A 20,169-nucleotide genomic window follows, 5' to 3' on the forward strand; every position below is an offset into this window, starting at 1 on the left:
GCTGTCCAGCTGTCTCCCAAATGCCTCCAGTGTCAGAGAGCTCACCACCTCCTTAGGTAATTGGTTCCATTGTTGTACCACTCTAACAGTTAGGAAGCTTTTTCTGATGTTCTGTCGAAATCTGGCTTCCAATAACTTGAGCCCATTATTCCTTGTTCTGCACTCTGGAATGATCGAGAAGAGATTCTGGCCCTCCTCTGTGTGACAACCTTTCAAGTACTTTAAGAATGCTATCCTATCTCCCCTCCTCTTCTCAAGGCTAAACATACCCAGTTCTTTCAGTCTCTCCTCATAGGGCTTTGTTTCCAGTCCCCTGATCATTCTTGATGTCACCCTCTGAACCTCTTCCAGTTTGTCTGAATCCTTCTTAAAGTGTGGTGTCCAGAACTGAATGCAGTACTCAAGATGAGGCCAAACCAGTATCAAATAGAGGGGAACTAGTACTTCAGATGATTTGGAAACTATACTTCAGTTAATGCAGCCTAAAATAGCATTTGCCTTTTTTGCAGCCACAATGCATTATTAGCTCATATTCAGCTTGTGATCAACAACAATTGCTGCAACTTCTTGCGAACAGTTTCAGTTGATGCGGCCTGATGACGTGGACAAGGTGCTTGCAATGATGCGACCAGCAACGTGTCCTCTCGACCCTTGCCGGCTTATTAAAGCTTGCCGAGGGGCACTGATCAAGTGGATCCAGGTGTGGTCAACACATCATTGTGGGAGAGAGTGGTTCCAGCCGCCTTGAAAGTGGTGGTGATCTAACCACTCCTGAAAAAGCCCACCCTGGACCTATTGGTTTGTGACAACTACCGACCGGTTGCAAATACCCCCTTTTTAGGGAAGGTGAGTGAGAGGGTTGTGGCGCAGCAACTGCAAGTACTCTTGGATGAAACAGATTATCTTGACCCATCTCAGTCTGGGTTCAGGCCTGGTTATGGGACTGAATTGGCCTTGGATGCCCTGATGGATGACCTTTATCGGGAGAAGGACAGGGGGAGTGTGACCCTGTTATTCTTACTTGATCTCTCAGTGGCTTTTGATACCATTGACCATGGTATCCTTCCGGGCCAACTTGGTGAGATGGGTATAAGAGGCAATGTTTTATAGCGGTTCCAATCCTATCTCCAGGGTCGCTCTCAGAGAATAGCATTGGGTGACTGTCTTTCAGCCCCCTGGCAGTTGTGCTGTGGGGTGCTGCAGGATACCATCTTGTTCCCCATGCTGTTTAACATCTATATGAAGCCCTTGGGAGAGGTTATCAGGAGCTTTGGGGCAAGGTGTCAGCAGTATGCTGATAATACCCAGCTCTATTTCTCCATAACATCTGAATCGGCAGAGGCCATGCAAGCCCTGGACTGCTGCCTGGACTCGGTGGTGGGCTGGATGAGGGCCAATAAACCGAGTCCGAATCCTAGCAAGACAGAGGCATTGTGGGTTGGTGGTTCCAGAGTTCGGATAATTGGTGAGTTGCCTGGTTTGGATGAGGTCGTACTCCCTCTGAAAGAGCATTTCTGCACAATATAGGAAATGGACCTTTAGTGTGGCAGCACCTACCCTGTGGAATTCCCTCCCCTTGAATATTAGGCAGGCGCCATCTTTGCTATCTTTTCGGCACCTATTGAAGACTTTCCTCTTTCAACAAGCCTTTTAAGTTGAGACCTATCCCAGTCGGCATCTGTGTTAAAATTGCTATTTAATTTTTATTTTAATATTTTTTTACCCTTTTTTTAAAAGATGTTTTTAAAGCTTTTAAAAAAATGTTTTTAACATCTTGTTTTAATGTATTTTAACGTCTATTTTTATGATGTTTTAAAGTGTTTTTAGCACTTCTGTTTGTCACCCTGGGCTCCTGCTGGGAGGAAGGGCGGGATATAAATCAAATAATAAATAAATAAAAATAAATAAACAATCCCAAAATCCTTCTTGCATGTAGTATTGCTGAACCAAGTACTCCCCACCTTATAACTGTGCATTTGGTTTCTTTTTCCTTGGTGTAGACCTTTGCACTTGTCCCTGCTGAATTCCATTCTGTTATTTTCAGCCCAATGCTCCAGCCTCTCAAGATCACTTTGAATTTTGTTTCAGCAACTGATATTCAGCTATCCCTCCCAATTTTGTATCATCTGCAAATCTAATAAGCATTCCCTGCACCTCCTCATCCAAGTCATTAATAAAAATGTTGAAGAGCACTGGACCCAGGAGTGAGCCCTGCGGTACCCTGCTCATTACCTATCCCCCACTCAAAGTGGGGACCATTCATAAGCACTCTTTGAGTAGCAGAAGTGGACAGTTTCAATAATCACTCTCCAGCATCAACATCAACTGCAGCAGCAGCAGATCCTGAACTATAGCAGCAAGACAAGCCTCCCTAAACGCCCACCCCCAAGCAGTTCATGTTGAACTCAGTGTTAGTTTTTGTATGCAGTCCAAACAGTCTCATTGCTATAAAGTTCTGAAATAGGACCCAGAAATCTCCATGGCAAACTTTACCCCCTCTCTCACACACACACTGACCATAGTTAATTATTAGAGGCCAGGTTTGCCAATGCGACTTTTGTGGTCAGGAGTCTTCCTTAAGTATACATATCTGCTGTTGCCTTTGGAATGCCCTTTCCGTTATTCTTCCTTAGATGCAGATGTTGTCTTGTGTTTACTACATTTATCCATCAGGTGTTGAGCAGAAAAAGGTAAGTGGCCCATTTTTTAGGAGCCCCGTGCTATCGGACCAAACAACAAACCACGCCTAAAATGCATGAAACCAAATGGCTGGCAGTCTCCAAACTCAAACTGCGTCACACAAACACCACCTCATCTCCTTTTTTTCTAAAAACAATGGATTCCGTAGGGTTCAAAAGTTCTCCCCCACTTTTCATTGCACAGAGCATTACGGCATTTTAAGCAGAACAAATGAAAGGGCTTGGGCATTTTACTCACACACACAAACCCTGGGAGTAAAGGAGATTGATATGTAACGATGAGCCAACTAGGAAGGAGCAGGAGGAGATGCCAATCCAACTGGCACAACACAGGATCTTTAAATAGAAAAGACCTTTCGTACACAGACCAGGCACTTTCAGAATCACAACCAGCTGTATTCAGATTCATTGAAAACTCCCCCTCATCCTCAAAACTTTCATTTCCTTTGATGCCACCCTGGATTTGCACCAAGGGACTTGTTCCTATCATAGTTTCCCAGAACTTCTTGACAGCCAGTAGGTTGTGCTTGCTCATTTTGAAAGATATAGTACCTGTTAGATTCATCTTCATCTTCCATGGAGACATCACGTGATCTGTCAGACTCTGAGTTGCAGTCAGTCTCCATTTTGTCCCCCAGGTCAGCCCCCTTGCTGTGTTTTTTCCCCTCTACTCAATACTCTCCAGGGTTGCCTGCAGCAAACTGTTATCCACAGCAGCTCAGCTCTCCTGACTCAGGAAAGTCTTTAAATAGAATGACTGGAAAGTTGAAACATCAAAACCCTTGAACTTGCTGCTGGGTCCTAACACCACCTGGTTTCTAGGGCCAACAAACAGCCAGCAAACCTGCAAAGGCTCATGTTTCACAGGCCGGTGATCAGGCAGGCCTAACAAGGTGTAACTTTGGATGCAGATAGGTATCCTCATTTGCATCCGAAGCAGCATCCACCCAGTTCAAGAGACCCTGAGTGAGCATCACGATCTCTTGCTGGATCAAGACACATTTATTTATTGTTATGTTTATATCCCAACATTCCTCCAAGGAGCTCAAGGTAGTTCTCCCCCTTCCTATTTTACCTTCATAACAAACCTGTGAGATAGGTTAGGTGGAGAGACAGTGACAAACTCAAGGTCACACATTGAGCTACATATTGTCATCTGTCTCTTGCTTTACACAAGAACTTTTTGCATGTGCTTGCTCACTCTCTGTCTAAACACAGCACTCTCTCTCATAGATATATAAACATACACATACAGAGACACAGGCTTCTTGTTAAATTCTACTGTCCAGCCATGGAATCAACAAACTGAGGCACCATCTGCATTACACCTTTCAAGACCTAGCAATACTACTTAAACAGTCTTGGCTTCCCCTAAATAATCCTGGGAACTGTAGTTTCTTAAGGGTGTTGAGAGTTGTTAGAGACTGATTGTTAAACTACTTTGGGAACTGTAGCCCTGTAAGAGGAACAAGGGTCTCCTAACAACTTTCAGCACCCTTAAGAAACTACACTTCTCAGGAAGAAACTACACTTCTTGAGGGGAAGCCATGACGGTTTAAAGTGGTGCTTTAGTACTGTTAATACTGTTTCAGATGTATAGTGCAGATGAGTTCAATCATCCTCTTTATCCTTCCTAGCTAGTAATTTCCGTTCTAACTGAAGGGGAAGGACAGTAGCTCAGTGCTAAGGTCCCATGCAGAAGGTCCAGTGTTCAATCGCTGGTGTCTCCAGTTAGGGCTCCTGCCTGAAACCCAACAGAAATGCTGCCAGTCAGGGTAGTCAATACTGAGCTAGAAGCACCAATGGCCTGACTCATTATAAGGTGGGTTCCTATGTTCTAATCCTATCTGGTTGTAGTTGGATGAGACACAAGACCCTGGAGTTAATACTTGTCAGGACCTGCACTCTTGAGGACAGACAGGCCTAATTGGTGACATCCTATACCTTCAGGGCTAAGGATATAATTACCTCAGGTCAGCTACATTTGGGAGCTCAGCTAGGAAATCTTTTGCAGTGGTTTACCTGAGAAGGCAAACCATCTTTCCTCTTCCCCCACCATTCTCTCTTGAAAATTGGTTTGTTTCAATACGTTAAGAAAAATAGTTGTAGTAGCTGCAGAACATGGGTTTACCCACATGACAACAGAGAGGTTTACTGGGGCATATTTCACTAGTAATCTAAATACTGAAATGGCTGCTTCTTGCTTTCAGTTTTATTTATTCTATAGATGTATAAGCCACCTTTTAAAAAAAATCCCCCTAAGGTGGTATGCAAATGACTTATCAACACTGAAATTCACTTATAGGCAGAAAACCTTGTGGTTTAAGAATGTATCTATAGCCAACAGATATTTCTATCAAACTTTTAAAAGCAGGGAAATTGGGCATCTATAGTGAATGCACCAGGGGAGCAGGAGACCTGACCTCCTCTCTGAGATATTGTACTGCCCTACAAAGTTGTCAAAATGCAAACACCATTTGGGTTGGTCTTTCACAGTCCAATTCACTTCCTGTGTAGCTTGTGCCTCTGAGCATATGGTGTGGTGGCAATACCTGCCATCTCCAAAGATGGAGAATGACATTTTTGTATGTTTGTTGGTGTTCTTCTTGCTTTGCTTCATTCCTGTGTTACTATTGTTTCTACGGAGGATTTAATATAGACAATTTTATTTATCTCATTATTCATCCTAGAAACCTGTATCAAATTTATTTTTATTAATTTTGAAGCTTTTTTATTGGTCAGTGCCATATGATAGGGAAGACAGCCTTTTGTGTTTCAAATTGGAGGTTTTGTTCCATTTCTATTTTGGGTGCATTAACAGTTGAATCTGAAACTGCAGCTTGATGTAAAATCAGACAGATTACAATATGTTGATACTTCAGGAATGACTCTAGCTGTTGGGGGGGAAACTTAGCCTGCCCAAGATACATGTTTTCAGCCTGCTATGTTTAAACCCTTTCATTTAAGGCAAGGTGGGCATGGTCAATTAAAAACATAGAGCACACCTAGAACTTTGCTAGAATATATTTCACCTCCCACTGTTTTATCTTGTGCAAACTGAGACACTCCTGAGGTCCACTGGAAACTATTCTGCAGAATAGTCAGTGCCATTATTCACAATTATGTTTGGAGTTCTTTTAGTGTACACTTTGCAAAGTATTGCTGTACTTCACATATTCACAGAAATAGAAGCAAAAGAAAATGATTTTCTATAGGAAACTACACTAAAATTGCAAAGTAAATCAGACATATTTAAAGTGACTATCTGAACTATGTCAACTGTCTTAATAATGTTGCTTCCTCCCTGCTAAAACAAGATCAGCACAGCACATGTCTTGTTTCTATTATTTGGGCTGATTGCAGGTGTTGCCACCACTCACCATATGCTCAGAGGCACATTACCAAATTATTCCAAGCTACTATACCAGCCATTCTGCAATTCTGCAAACTTTAGAGTGTTAACATGCACAGACATAATGGGGAATTTTATATATCCACACATATATAATTATAGCTATTAATATGTTTTATAATCATAAGGAGTTAAGCATAGGCTTGTAGGCCTATTAAGATCTGAGATTCAGCCTCACAAAGACTCTGAATTTCCAATAGGCCTCAATCAGGCCTGTGAGAAAAGCAGGCAAAGAGAACTTAGTTTGAACTCTTGGGTTCTTGCCAAATCGGCCGGTGCATGACTGACTGAGATTGACTACCCTATTGTTTGGAATCAAGGAGCATTTAAATTGTGAGAAAAGCTGTGATTTGTGTAATACGTAGGAATCGCCAATGTTTGATTCTTGGGTAAAGCTATAATTCCACCTAGGGGAAAAGTCTGTAATAATTATTAAATGTTTAATGAGGATAAATAGTGAAATGTAATGATTTTAAAAATAACCCAGTGTGTTATATTTACAACTTTATATGTGTGTTTTCATTAAGAAAAGGGTGTTCTGGGGTGGCCTGCCTCCTCTATATTTCTGAGTCTGAAAAATACTAGTTAGCCGGAGTCACCCAGTCTTTTCCTGAGTCTGTGGGGTTTTAAAATGATTTAAATATAATTCCCTCTCTTGAGCTATGTATTTTATAAGTAAGGAAATGGGATTTCTGAGAAAGTATAAGGACATAAGAACCCCTATGGCAAGGAATATAACTGGGGGGTGCTCATACATTCCCAAACACCCTAAGTTGAGGCAAACTTAACTCAAGGCAATTGTCCAAATATTTCCAGGTATACCTGGGTCAGCCTGACTCATCAGGAACAATGGCATATGGAATGTACTAGGTATGCTTGAAGGTGCATTTACAATGGTACTGGCCTGAAAATTCATTAATCTTTTAAGACAGTAGGACAATGGAGACATTAATGGGATGGACAGAATCTTGGAATCACCACTGGAGTTTCCTAATGTCTTCTGATTGGTTTGGAACGATTGTAGAGAGGAGGAACTGTGATGTTATGTGGGCAAGAACTCATGAGATTGGTAAATCATTATCACATGCTGTAACTGTACTCTATAAAAGAGCTTGCACACAGTGCCTCAGTGCAGTCCTCTCCATATTTTCTGGGGGACTGACCCTGCATGTGCTTGTAGAAATAAAGGCCTACCTTTTTGCTCCAAGACTGTGTCTTCCAATTTATTCAAGGACCCCCAGCAAAAGATCCCAAGCAGAAGAATTCTCCAACACAGTCATGGCTTCTCTCAAAGAATCCTGGGAAGTATAGTTAGTGAAGAGTGACTGTTAAACCAGTCTGGCCACTGAAGCACTCTCAGTGGAACATGAGTCTCCACTCAACACCCTTCACAAACTACACTTCCCAGGATTCTCTGAGGGAAGCCATGACTGTTTCACGTGAAATCAAAGTCTGGTGTGGCCCCCTGCTTAGGCAAGCCAAGCAGCGGTGAGTTTGGCTTTTAGAACACTGACAGTTAGTTCTTACTGAGCATGCCTGACATTATTCAGTTCAATGCAACATTTATTAAATTAATTAAAACTCAGCGAGGCATTTTTTAACTTTTAAACTGCAGAAGATGAAGGTCAGAGTATGGGGCAAGGTCAGTAACAGGATTACAGGTACCCTGTGAACATGACTGATTTTTTAATAAATTTCAACAGATTATGAGAACTCAGAGAAAAAAGTCCAAAAGGTGTCTGGGTTTACTCTCTCTCTCTTTAGACTTTGAACTCTCGATTCTTTCTGTTTTGTTTATCGCCATGAAAATTTACAGGGTTGTTAAGCGTTTCTGAGTTCAGGACTATTAAGTTGTGTAAGGTTTTGTTTTGAAATGAGCTTATGGGAAGGATCAGAATGGCATGGGGGTATTTTCAATTTAACATTGAGGAATGTGAAAAATCCACATTGGCTAGAGAGTGGCTGTATAACAACAAACAATAAGGATAAGAACAAAAAGGAATAAGTCCACATTAACACCATCCTTTTATTCCACTTTAAACAGTTATGGATTCCCCCAAATAATCCTGAGAACTATAGTTTGTGAAGGTTTGTGAAGGGTACTGAGAGGCCTCTATTCCACTCACAATTCCTTGAGTGGTTTAACTATCGATTCCTCTTCCTAGAGAACTCTGGGAACTGCAGGTCTGTGAGGGGAATTAGGGGACTCCTAACAACTCTCAGCACCCTTCACAAACTACACTTCCCAGGATTCTTTGGGGAAAGCCTTGATATGTTGTTGAACTCCAACTCCCATCATCTCCAGCTGGTATAATCAATGGTCAGGGATGATGGGAGTTGTTGTCTACCAACATCTGGAGAACATAGGTTCCCTATCTATGCTTTAAAGGTTAATAGCAGCATACTGAATTGGACCTGGAAGGAGAGACAGCCAGTACAATTTTTGCAAAATTAGTGATGTTGCCTAAATATCTCTCTCCCAACAACATCTGGGCTGCTGCATTCTGTATCAGGTGAAGTTTCCAAACCATCTTCAAAGACAGCCCCACATAGAGTGCATTGCAGTAGTCTGGATATAACCAGGGCATGAGTGACTAAGGCAAGATCTGAGCAGGGGGGAAAAGGCTAAGCGCTGTTCACGGTATCATCTTTGTATCTCCTGAAGCCCCCTCGCTGGATCGTCACCTTGTAGTTGTGAGTGGGCTTGTGTGTTCCAATGAACCCCGTGAGCGATGCCATTGGGAGTCATGTACTCCCAGCAGGGTCACCCATGGCGGTAAGGTCAAGGGAGAGGAACCAGACAAAGAACAATCCAAGAAAGTCCTCAACGGCAGAGCAGGCAGAAGATAATGTGTACATTACAACAGCTGTGAAGGTGGATGAAGGCTGCAGCCGATAAAAGACTTCCAATCATCATGGTATCCCATGCCATTGGATCAAAGCCTTTCTCTGTCAAGATTGTGTATTGTCATGCGCCAATCTCCCCACATAAAACAAATTCATGCACAGGCGTCTTCCAAGCAAATCCATCTGGAAACCTGTGTCCTCACTGTGGGTGGTTGTGTGGATCCAGAATTGGCCTCAACAGTCATTTACTGACCCACTGTTAAAGACCTTATCTTGGAAAACAATCTTACTCAGCCACGAGTGATCGCCAATGAGCGTCCTGAAGTTTGACCTATGTTGTGCCAGATTTTGCACGATTACGTCGCAGACTATACACAGGTGCCTGGTGTTCTAGTGCAAATCCTTGAGGATGGAAATACACCCTGATAGATGCTATGACTGTTTCCATAGAAACAGAATTCCAAAATTATGTAATTAAATATACAGACTTGTTATTTTATTTTAGAATTAGTGTAAGCGCCCTGAATTAGTAAGGTATTGCTGTCCACACTGACACATAAGAGTCAGAAATGTAGATAATTTATTAGACTTGTTTGTGGCCCCTCAGAATAAACTGTGTGTTAAAATTGAAGCAGTGAGTCCTTCAGTATCACAAGACTAGGGAAAGTCCAGTTTTCTGGACTGAGTCCAAACGTGAAAAGCCAAGTTTATATTATGATCAAGGTGCTAATTGTTCCCTATTCCTTGACACCAATGTTTGGTGTCAGAAATTGTGAGAAGTAGCCAAGTACTGCATCCCATCAGCGCAAGGATTTCTTCAATGAGATTTCCCCTTCCTTCCCCCTCCATGTGCCCCTAGCCATCCCCAAATCTGCTCCAGAAGGCCTGGGGAAACACCTAGAACAGATTAAGGGGTAGTGTGGGGAAAAGGGGGAAGTCTCATTGCACAAGTAGAAATCCTTGCACTGAGGGAACACTCACTTAGCACTACTTTGGATAAAACCAAGTAACTGCAGACATTCAAGGCTACATTCAGATATGGGGTTTACTGTTATTTTTCCGTCCTGATTTCTAATGTTCCTTTCACATATTACAGTGCCTGTTGCAATATGGAACTGTTTTTTTCCCATCAATAAACCACCACGTCATGCTAAATTTCATTCACACCAGTGGACATGGTATGACAACAGTGGATTTCATCAGACACGTCACTCCCATTGTATGCACCTGCATGCTTCTGTATGCTGGAATACTGCCCCAATTTTTTTTTTAAAGCAGTACCGTGATCCCAAGAAAACCATGGGAAAAATGAAATGCCAAACTCCCATGATTTTCAGGATTAATGGAGTTGCCTCTAGATTTTTTCTAGAAGCAATTAACAAGGAAATGCGCACTAAACTTCCACTTGATTTTCCTAGATTTGTAGAAGTAGCTTTTACATTATGTAAAAGATCGCATAAAACACAAACATTAACAAGTAAGGAAACACTGGGGAAACATAACGAAGTATCTGAATGCAGCCACAGTGTAATATAGTGTAAATGCACTAAACTTTCCACTTGGTCTGTAAATAAATTTCTGAGCAAAGAACAGCATTTCTGTAGATTCTCTACTAGGTTTAAGGAGAGGAATCAGAAGATATCAAAACCTGCAAAATAATCATCATCTTGCAGATAGCTGTGTTCCAGGAGACAATATGTGCAAGAGCATTTGGTCAGTCATTTCTGCTTTCACCCAATTGACTGATACATTGTGTCAAATCTGAGAAGCCTACTACAACCAGGCATCCAGATCCACATTAATGTTACTGATGCAGCCTAATTACTCCTACCACATCCCTATAGTTGGACTCTACGGCTTGTATTCAACCTAGCACTAAGGCAATCATTCTCCTTGCCCATCAGAACTACCTCCAGCCTTCTCCCAGTTCACCCCCTAAATCTGTTCTGAAGGTTCCCTTAGCCCTCCAGAACGTATTTGGGGATGGTGCAGGACACAGGGAGAGAGAGGGGAAACTTGTTTTGCTGGCCCTGTGCTAAATTAATTACGTTGGTGTCGATTATTAATGTTACCCTGGATCATCTCGTTATTTCCCAGGCCAGCACTGCACCTCTATTGAGGCTGGGAGGTATGTGACTTGGGTGACCCACATCATTGGCACATGCAATCTGCATGCAATCTATTATAAATGCAACATGGAGCTCAACCATGGTGTGTTTGGTGGTGGCGGCAGCAGTGGCAACATGTAGACTGGGTCCTAGAAACAATTCATGGTTAGAATTAACACTGAAAGTCTAGCGTGCAAGACTAAAAAAGTTTAAATCCAAATTCTGAACATCACTAACTGAAATGGTTAAAGCACTTTTCACAATACTACCAGGCCACATAGCCAAGCAGCAACTTGAAAAAAAAGATGTGATATACAAAACATAGCTTTATTTTTAATACAGAAACTTTATTTCACTTGATACAATAAAAATATTAAACTTAAGAGGAAAAAAAGTAAAGTTTGACATCAATGAAAAGTAAACATTTGTTAACGTATGAATTGGTCTGCAATAAATATAAGAGGCACAAATTGTGCTACAGCAGATCTAAAAGAAGTCCCATACTTCTTGGAAAAAAAGTTAAAATTTAAGATTTTTTTAAAATCCCAATTTATATAGCAGCTGACCAATGTACAAATATATACACAAAAATAGAAACATAAATTGAAAAAAACAACTTGGCTTATCGTAGCAGCTATTTTTCGCAGTTGTCACTACTACTTTATTTATATGGAAAGAAAACTGTAGGAGAGGACTCAACTCACAGTGACTCCACAACCTACAACAAAGCAGAGGGGTGTGTGTATGAGGAAATGCACAGAAACTGTGCTTCCTTACACTGTTACTGTGGTGTAGGAAAAGGGGGGATGTACAAGCCACAGTACCATCTCTGCAAGTTCCATATATTACATTGGAAGTGCAATTAAGAGGAAGCACAATTCTCACTTGCGTTTCCTTTCCCGCTGCTTCACTGTAATGTTCAAAGCCACCTCTGGTCCGACATGAATCTTAAGCTACATTGAGCAGTTTGCCACAAAATCTTACCTGCAGTGCCTATACATCAAGTTGAACACAGAGGCCATTGGCCATACCTTATGGCAGCCTTTCCCAACCTTTGGGTCCCCAGATGTTGTTGGACTACAACTCCCATAAGCCCTAGCCTGTATGGCCAATGGTCAGGAATTATGGGAATTGCAGTCAAGCAACATCTGGGGACCCAAAGGTTGGGAAAGGCTGCCTTATGGCATACAAAATGCCTGTCCTGCTTTTTTTTGTAGCTTTAGGATAGCGGAACACACAGAGAATGTTTCTCAAACCCCTGGTGCGCTGCCATACATGGCTGGCAGGCTGCATTCAGCTCAGGATGTCAGACATTATGCAAGCCTAACAGATGTTTAGGCCTTGAAGTTGCTCTACTGCTTAAAACTTCCCGTAAATACAATACGCAGAAGTTCTCACTGAGGTGGCAAACCTGTTGCCTGAGTTGTGCCACTTCAGACTGCATGCTTGTATATGCTCCTCTATTTGACAAGATCCCTTCCACACAGAAAGCTAAATCTCAGCTTGCCCCCACAATCTAGTTTTAAATGTGGAAGGATTTTTGTCATTTTGAGAAGCATTCAATCACATGTAATCTGAAGAAGTAGAACCCAGGCATATGTTTACCAGCAAAATCAACAGCATCATTTAGGGTCTATTCATTATTTTTCTAAAAAGTTGCTGTTTCTTATTACAAGATTATTAAAAGCTGAAAAGAGCCAAGGAGAGCCAAAGTGCATACTGCATTTAGCATTTGTAAAGCCAGGGCTACTTTATCTTAAGGAAGTGTGCACTGTATGCTATTCTTTAAAGTCACAGACTGGTTGTTGTATATTACAAATCTCTTCATCTTTACATTTCAATATTCAGTATGGCTGAGTCAACCACTACAACTTATATTAACAATAAATCAAACTCCAACAGATCTGCAAAATTTTATTGGTCACTGATTCAATCTGTTTCAGAAAGTCAGTCTTCAAATTGTTAATGAATTTCACGAAGGTTGCATTTTTATTTCTTACAAAAATTTTCTTAACTAAAGTTTGAAAGAAAAATCTCTTTAAAAAAAAGTGCAGTGGGAAAAGAGAAAAAAAATGCATCCTGGGGTTCTGATAATGTCCTTGGTATATTTCAGAACAGTCCACTTAAGAAGAAAGCTAATTATCTTTTCTGTATAGTGGCTCTTAAAGGTAGTATACAGTTCAAATCCCTCCGGTCTCTCAATCTGTACCATGACTATGGAATAAAACAAAATACAACAATGAATATATTGAAATCTCCATACATTTGAAGAAAGCCACTTAAGTACTTTAAAACAAACAAACGAACAAAAATTAACAGTAACATTCACAATCCCCAATTTGGCCCAGAAGGCCATCTTTCAAAAGCCATGGCCACCCGCCCCACACCTGACAATGTAAGTGACATCAGGTGTGGGGTGGGTACAAAGGCTGCTGCAAACGAACAAGTCAGAGCCTTAGCATGCGTTTCCAATTGCTCCCAGGCAAACAAGCCTTGCTGTCAGTACTGATCAGCTGATTGGTGGCAACAGTAAGCACCAGTGGGATCGACTATGCTATAAAGTTCACAAATGGAACTGTGTCCAAGCCACGTCTGCAAAGATTTTTTTTTTTTTTTTACTGTGAGTCACGCAACATTGTTGTGATGTCAGGTGATCCAAATCACTAGATGCTGTTGTGACATCAGGTGACTGACATGTAAGCCTACCTGTCAAAATGCCCCATGGGCCAGACACTATTCCCCACCCCTGCTGTATCACAAGCAACCCCCAGTTTCACAACATGCTTCCCACATATTATTGTTTATAGATTTCTGCCCTGCCCGTCATACAAATTCCCAGGGCAGCTTACAAAAAATCAAAATTTGGCACAGGGGACTGCTGTTCAAGAAACACAAATCAAGACAATTCGTAGGCATATAGAAGCAGCTGTATATCTACTTTATGTGTGCCCTTGGGTATGTCAGTGTTTGTTTTTAAAAAAACTTTTATTCTTTGAACAGCACACCCATTTGCCATAAAACAAGCTGTTTGAAAGTCCTCTCAATTCCAAAACTCATTTGCCTTTGGAAGTTACTGTTTGAAAAACACAAGGCCAAAGTCCCTTTGGGTATACAGAAATAGTTGCACAGTTTTTTTGGATTTCAGACATGTAAAAACAGGCCAAACATTAATTGCTTAGAAAAATTAGAGAAGCATGAATATCCATGGAATCTGAACTTTATAGAAAAATGCTGTCCGCTTAACAATCAATTATATGCAATAAACTTTTGTGTAAAACTTTATTGGATTGCTGAGTATTTTTACCTTGCGAAATTCATCTAAGATAATGTCAAACTTCTGTTTTTCATGTACCGCTCTAGCAGTGTTTGTTCGGTCAAAAGGTTCTGGAAAGGTTAAAAAAGCATGATCAGTGATGTGACGTTTGCTACTTTTTAAAAAAAGATAAATTCTAAAGCAGCAGTCCTAAAACTATTCAATTAGGTGAAACTGTAAAGGAATAAAAAAACTAAATAAAAGTAAGCATCTTCAGAACGGTGTCCTTACATTTAGTGTATTTCTAAACACATTTCTAAATACACCTTACATTTCTTTTCTGAGAGAGAGAGACAAAGTAAATCACTTTCCACTGCAGTTTATTAGGTGGTTACCATCTTTCTCCTTTGGCATGTATGTATTGCATGGGCCACGATCTGAGCAAATCACAAAACTCAAGCAATCACAAAGTCATGTCAAGTAATGTGAACATATTCTTCTGCAAAATGCAATTCTAGTGCACAGTTATGTAAAAGTAAATGAACTCCATACAAAGTTGGATTTCAGTTATCGGAGTGTTCTTTCAATTTCAGTGGAAATTATGTACTACTCAAAGGAATGCATGAAAATAACAGCTGCATATTCCTGAGAATCTATGAATTTTGCACAGTTCTTCAGGATACTCTTCAATATATACATACAATATATCTAATTATCAGTTTATTGTTAATTAATTATCAATTAATTAAATTAATTAATTAAAAGACAGAACAAGCAAAAAAACCACACTGACATATGAAAAGAAGAACAGGGCAGCCTTTCGTATGTAAACATCTGTATAAACATGTAAACATCTTTAAAAAACAAAACAAAGGTTAAAAACAAAAAGGTTTAAAAACATATTAAAAAGCAATTCCAACACAGACGCAGACTGGGATAAAGTCTCAACTTAAAAGGCTTGTTGAAAGAGGAAGGTCTTCAATAGGCGCCAAAAAGATAACAGAGATGACACCTGTCTAATACTTAAGAGGAGGGAATTTGACAGGGTAGGTACCGCCACACGAAAGGTCCATTTCCTATATTGTCATCCAGATTGGAATGGGTCAAGATAATCTGTTTCATCCAAGAGTACTTACAATTGCTGCGCCACAACCCTCTCTATCACCTTCCCTAAAAAGGGGGTATTTGCGACCAGTCAGCAATTGTCGCAGACCAGTGGGTCCAGGGGGGGCTTTTTCAAGAGTGGTTGGATCACCACATATTTCAGGGCAGCTGGAACCACTCCCTCCTGCAATGATGCATTGACCACACCATGGATCCACTCAGTCAACCCCCCTCAGCAAGCTTTAATAAGCCAAGAAGGGCAAGGGTTGAGAGGACATGTTGCTGGCCACATCATCGCAAGCACCTGTCTACATCATCAGGCCGCATCAACTGAAGCCGTTCCCAAGAAGTTGCAGCAAACGTTGCACTGGACACCTCATTGGGGACTACAGTAGATGTGGATGGGGCATCAAGACTGCTACAGAGGCAAGCAACTTTACCCTCAAAGTGCCTCTGAAACAATTCACAGTGGGCCTCCAAAGGGTCTAAAATCCCATTTCATGGAATGGATGTCAATAGACCCCTGACAATACAGAAAAGCTCCACTGGATGGCGACTTGAGGATGTGATGGAGGCAGAGAAGTGGGCCTTCTTCGCTACCCTCACCACCACACATTAGGCAGTTATGATGTTTTACTCATGCCCGATCAGCCTCACAGCATGTCTTTCGCCACTTGCACTCCATTGTCCAGCTTGTTTCACTGCCCTTTACTCACTGGTGTACCAAGGTGCAAACTGGGCTCCACAATGCTGGAGAGAGCACTCAGTGGCAACTGTGTCAAGAGCCCGAAGCACCTTAATGTTCCGTAGCATGACAAGGGCTTCAACAGGGTCACCTACTCTATGTACTGGGAACTCCTCCAAGGCATTCAGGAATCCAGTGGATTCCATTTGTTTCCGGGGGTGGACCATCTTAATCTGTCAGGCCGGTGACAACTTCAGACAGCCCCATGGTCGTCATGGAGGCCATGAAGTCCCAAGCTGGAACACTAGAGGCAGCCTCAGCGTGGACATTGAAATCACCCAGGATTATCGTTCTGGGCTCCTCCAATACCACAGCCGAGATGGTCTCCGCCAGCTTAGTCACAGAAGCTGCCGGGCAGTAGGGTGGATGGTACACCAGAAGCCTCTGCCAGCTTGGTCAGAGAAGCTGCTGGGCAGCAGGATAGATGGTACACCAGCAGCAACCCTAGTTTCCTGTCTCCTTGGCCTGACACCAGGTTTAGGCCCTCACAGCTAGCTCCAAGACAGAGTGGTTTCCTGGTGACAGAGATGGAAGTTCTGTAGACCACAGCAACCCCTCCCCCCTGTCCCTGCAGCCTGTGCTGGTGTTGCACTGAGTATCCAGGTGGGCAAAGCTGGGTCAGATCCCAGCTCACCCACCTGGGTCTCGGTAATGCACACCAAATTGGCACCTTCATCCACGATCAAATCATGGATGAGTGTGGTCTTATTGTGTACCTATCTGGCATTGAATAACATACATAGGCTAGTGGGCACAGCAGATGAGCAATGAGGAACCCATCCATGAGAGGAGTGGCAGCAAGGAAAAAGGTGTAGATAGCCTTGCCCTCATCTTCTATGGCAATTCACCACCTCCCCATGGCTTTACTTTTGTTATATGTTGTATACTTTTGGCTATATGTTTTTAAAGATGCTTTGTTTTATTGTATTTTAAAGTCTGATTTTAAGATGTTTTAGAGTGTTTTTAGTCTTTTATTTGCTGCCCTGAGCTCCTTCTGGAAGGAAGGGTGGGATATAAACAATAATAATAATGCGTCTCACTGTGCCACAGATTCAGATACACTGTGAGTATGGTTTTCCCCAAGTAAAATACTGTATAGTGTACAGCAGTTTTCATTATAAAATGGAACCCCTACAATGTGGGTACATCCCTTGTCCCCCATCCCCTGCGTTATAACGAACTGTCACTGCACGAGGGACAATACGGAACCCTGCAAGATGCTACAGGACAATTCTCATGGCACCAAAGAACACTCTCCAATAACTACTTTCTAGAAAGAGTCCCAAAGATAGGAACAGAACCATTGTAATATAATGTCTTCAACCCTCACTTCTCCTGGAGCCACCCTAGAAGTATACCATGGTCAAAGGTATCAAAAGCATAGAGAGATAAAGAAGAAAGAGCAGTGTTACATGCCCCTCATCTTTCTCCCTTACCTCAGGCCCCCTTCCCCATGCAACCATAAGAAAATATCAATTTGAGAATCTATTTCTATGTGTGTGATGTAGTATCTCCAAAAACGCTGGTCTCAGTAAGTAATCTCCAGGAAACAAAGTATGTCTTATTTATTTTCACATTGAACAGCATATGATTTTTCAGTAACACACAAAGCCCTAGAAACAAAATAACATGACTATTTATTATTCACTATTAGGACTGAGTAATATTTGTTTCAAGAAGTGAAGTATGAAATACTCATAGAATGTCAAAATTAGGGTAAAAGATATTTCTTATGGGTCACAAAATGTGGAGCAGTGACTGACTCCACGGACAAGTCAGTCACTCTCTATTTTTACTCTCTCTTTATAAAAAAACAACATGGGTAATGAGAGGCTTTATAAGAATACATACTAAAAAATGTAGTCAGTGAACAATGGGGGTGTTCAAACTTAATGCCAAACCATTCTTTAGACCAGGGGTAGTCAACATGGTGCCCTACGGATGTATTAAGACTACAAATTCCACCAGTCCCTGTTAGCATGAGAGTTGCAGTCCAACAATATCTAGAGAGCACCATGTTGGCTATTCCTGGTTTAGACTTAAGAAAACAATTGTTGAGCTTTCATGCACTCCTCCCTGCAACATCAACTGGTAACTTCCAATCCCTGTTTATGGAAAACAGTAATTAGCCTGTTTGGACAAAATGGCAAAGGATGCTTTGCAAAAAATGAGAACCAGCAGTTAACTGCTGTACACATAGGGGAGGAGGGAATGTAGAAGCATTAGCCTCCTTATGGCTTATTCATGTAATTTTATTTATTAAATTTATATCCCGCCCTTCCTCCTAGAAGGAGCCCTTCTAGAAGGAAGAATGTAATGCCAAAACATGTTTGAAGAGCCCCGATATAGGCTGCTGCTTAAGCTTCCTCGTCTGGCAACAACAAAAAAGAATGCAAGCTTCATTCCAACAGGTTATTTATGCATTGTAGCTACCAGTTATATTACAACAAAACTTCAGAATTTACCTTCTACACAAATGAACTTGTTTCTCCATTCAATGCCATCAGGTCTTGGAATGGCTTTGGCTTCACGAACTGAAATCATTTGACTGCTCCAACTAGTAAAGGGAAAACTATTTTCAGAAACTTTTAAACAATGCAATTTTTGAAAATATAAGTTCACACACAACAGCTGTGGATTGTTTTTATTTACTTGGTAAGAACTGCAGTTCGTAAGAATGAAAAATAACCCCTAGAAATGCCATTGTGGCTGTTACATCCTATGCAGATGAGAGAAAGCTGTGCTGGGCAAAAGTTATTAGGGTCACAGAGAGAACTTATCTGTGACCAGGTAGAAATGTGGAAAAAGTTAAAAACTCAGTGCTTAGATTCCCCATTTTTGCTAATGAAAGTCATTAGAAAATTCCAGTCGAAAGTTCCAATAGGAAAAAATGTAAGTCAATGGAAAGAGCCATGTTATAGCATCATTTGGCTTACATCCCAACTTGTCAATAAAATTTAAGAAAAATAAGCCAAGGGGAAGAGTTACGCAACAGAATTAACCAGATCACAGCAGGCAGTAATACCATTCTGCTGCAGTCTGAACAAAACTAAGCATTTTTTTGAAGAATCCATCTGGCATTATCACTCAAAAAAAAAAAAAGGAAAAGGAATAGAGAAGAAGTTGCTTTTTCAGCTCAGCAAAAAAGCCCAAATATTCATATTTTCAATATTAAATGTTTGGGCCCAATTATGTAGTTCAGGAATCAAAGACAGAAGCATCTCTTGTAATTTCTTCACTAAGTGAACACGTTAACCTCTTCCACGGGCAAAGGAGCCAATTCTGGCTGGTTTTATGGACACATCTCCTCCAAAAATGTCGCTAGCTTTGTTAATTTCCAAAATAGACTGGCTCGCCTCTCCTATTCCAGTTATGAGGGAAACAATGCAAAAATTATGAAACCGAACAGGAGTCCTAGGGTTACTCAGTATGACAACTCTTTAGCCCCAAGCCCTTGCTAGATGGGTGAAAGCTTACAACAGGGCAGAGAGAAAAGGGAGGATTCCAGAACTGTCCTTGGGCAACTATTTCATAGGAGAACAGCTCTTACAGATAGGCCAAATGTTTAAACTAAAGGTTCCCCTTTAAAACATCTAGAATACTGACTGGTAAAACACCCTTCATTATAAAAGGCAAGGGAGAGATGAAAGAGCCATATACTGCAGGGAACACCACAACCAGGGCAGCAGAAACAACCCTATCCCGATAACGGTCCTGGGAAGTAGCATGTAAGCACCATTCTACACATGTTAGATAAGCAAATCTAAATATCCATTCCAAAGCTTTGGAAAATTTAAATCCATGTATATGAACTGGGTATACACTAGATATACCTAAAACTATTCTGTCTGAGCTGCTGGTCAATCTGGGCAAATCTATACTTTTTATCAAAATACAGATTAACAATAGGATGACCTTAAATCTCAATCTGGTAGTCTGTTATTACTAAAAAGTAATAGCTTAAAAGTATGAGTTTTAAAAAATGTCCCCTTGAGGCATTT

General features: G+C 41.2%; 2 protein-coding genes and 1 long non-coding RNA gene across 9 annotated transcripts in view; 1 reads left to right on the forward strand and 2 right to left on the reverse strand.

Annotated features, from left to right (window-relative positions):
* CMYA5 (cardiomyopathy associated 5) overlaps positions 1-3,450 on the reverse strand; it is a 108,470-nt gene extending 105,020 nt beyond the window's left edge. For 2 of the 3 annotated variants that reach the window (XM_061619803.1, XM_061619793.1), the window contains exon 1: positions 3,252-3,449. In XM_061619803.1, coding sequence (XP_061475787.1) covers positions 3,252-3,325 — 74 coding nt within the window. In that variant the 5' untranslated portion in view covers positions 3,326-3,449. Of the gene's footprint in view, positions 1-3,251 lie in introns of all 3 variants that reach the window. The other variant, XR_009761634.1, reaches the window with a different exon arrangement.
* The window catches only part of LOC133381176 (uncharacterized), a 35,729-nt gene continuing 18,184 nt past the window's right edge, over positions 2,625-20,169 (forward strand). Inside the window, exon 1 of the long non-coding RNA XR_009761638.1 lies at positions 2,625-2,690. This is a non-coding gene — a long non-coding RNA (uncharacterized LOC133381176). The remainder of the gene's footprint in view (positions 2,691-20,169) is intronic.
* TENT2 (terminal nucleotidyltransferase 2) overlaps positions 11,393-20,169 on the reverse strand; it is a 36,407-nt gene continuing 27,630 nt past the window's right edge. For all 5 annotated transcript variants that reach the window (XM_061619851.1, XM_061619818.1, XM_061619829.1 and 2 more), the window contains exons 13-15: positions 18,634-18,725; positions 14,371-14,450; positions 11,393-13,280 (exon numbers count right to left, since the gene is read on the reverse strand). In XM_061619851.1, the coding sequence (XP_061475835.1) occupies positions 13,206-13,280; positions 14,371-14,450; positions 18,634-18,725 (247 nt within the window). In that variant the 3' untranslated portion in view covers positions 11,393-13,205. The remainder of the gene's footprint in view (positions 13,281-14,370; positions 14,451-18,633; positions 18,726-20,169) is intronic.

The sequence above is a fragment of the Rhineura floridana genome, chromosome 1 (assembly GCF_030035675.1).
Source record: "Rhineura floridana isolate rRhiFlo1 chromosome 1, rRhiFlo1.hap2, whole genome shotgun sequence".
NCBI lineage: Eukaryota > Metazoa > Chordata > Lepidosauria > Squamata > Rhineuridae > Rhineura > Rhineura floridana.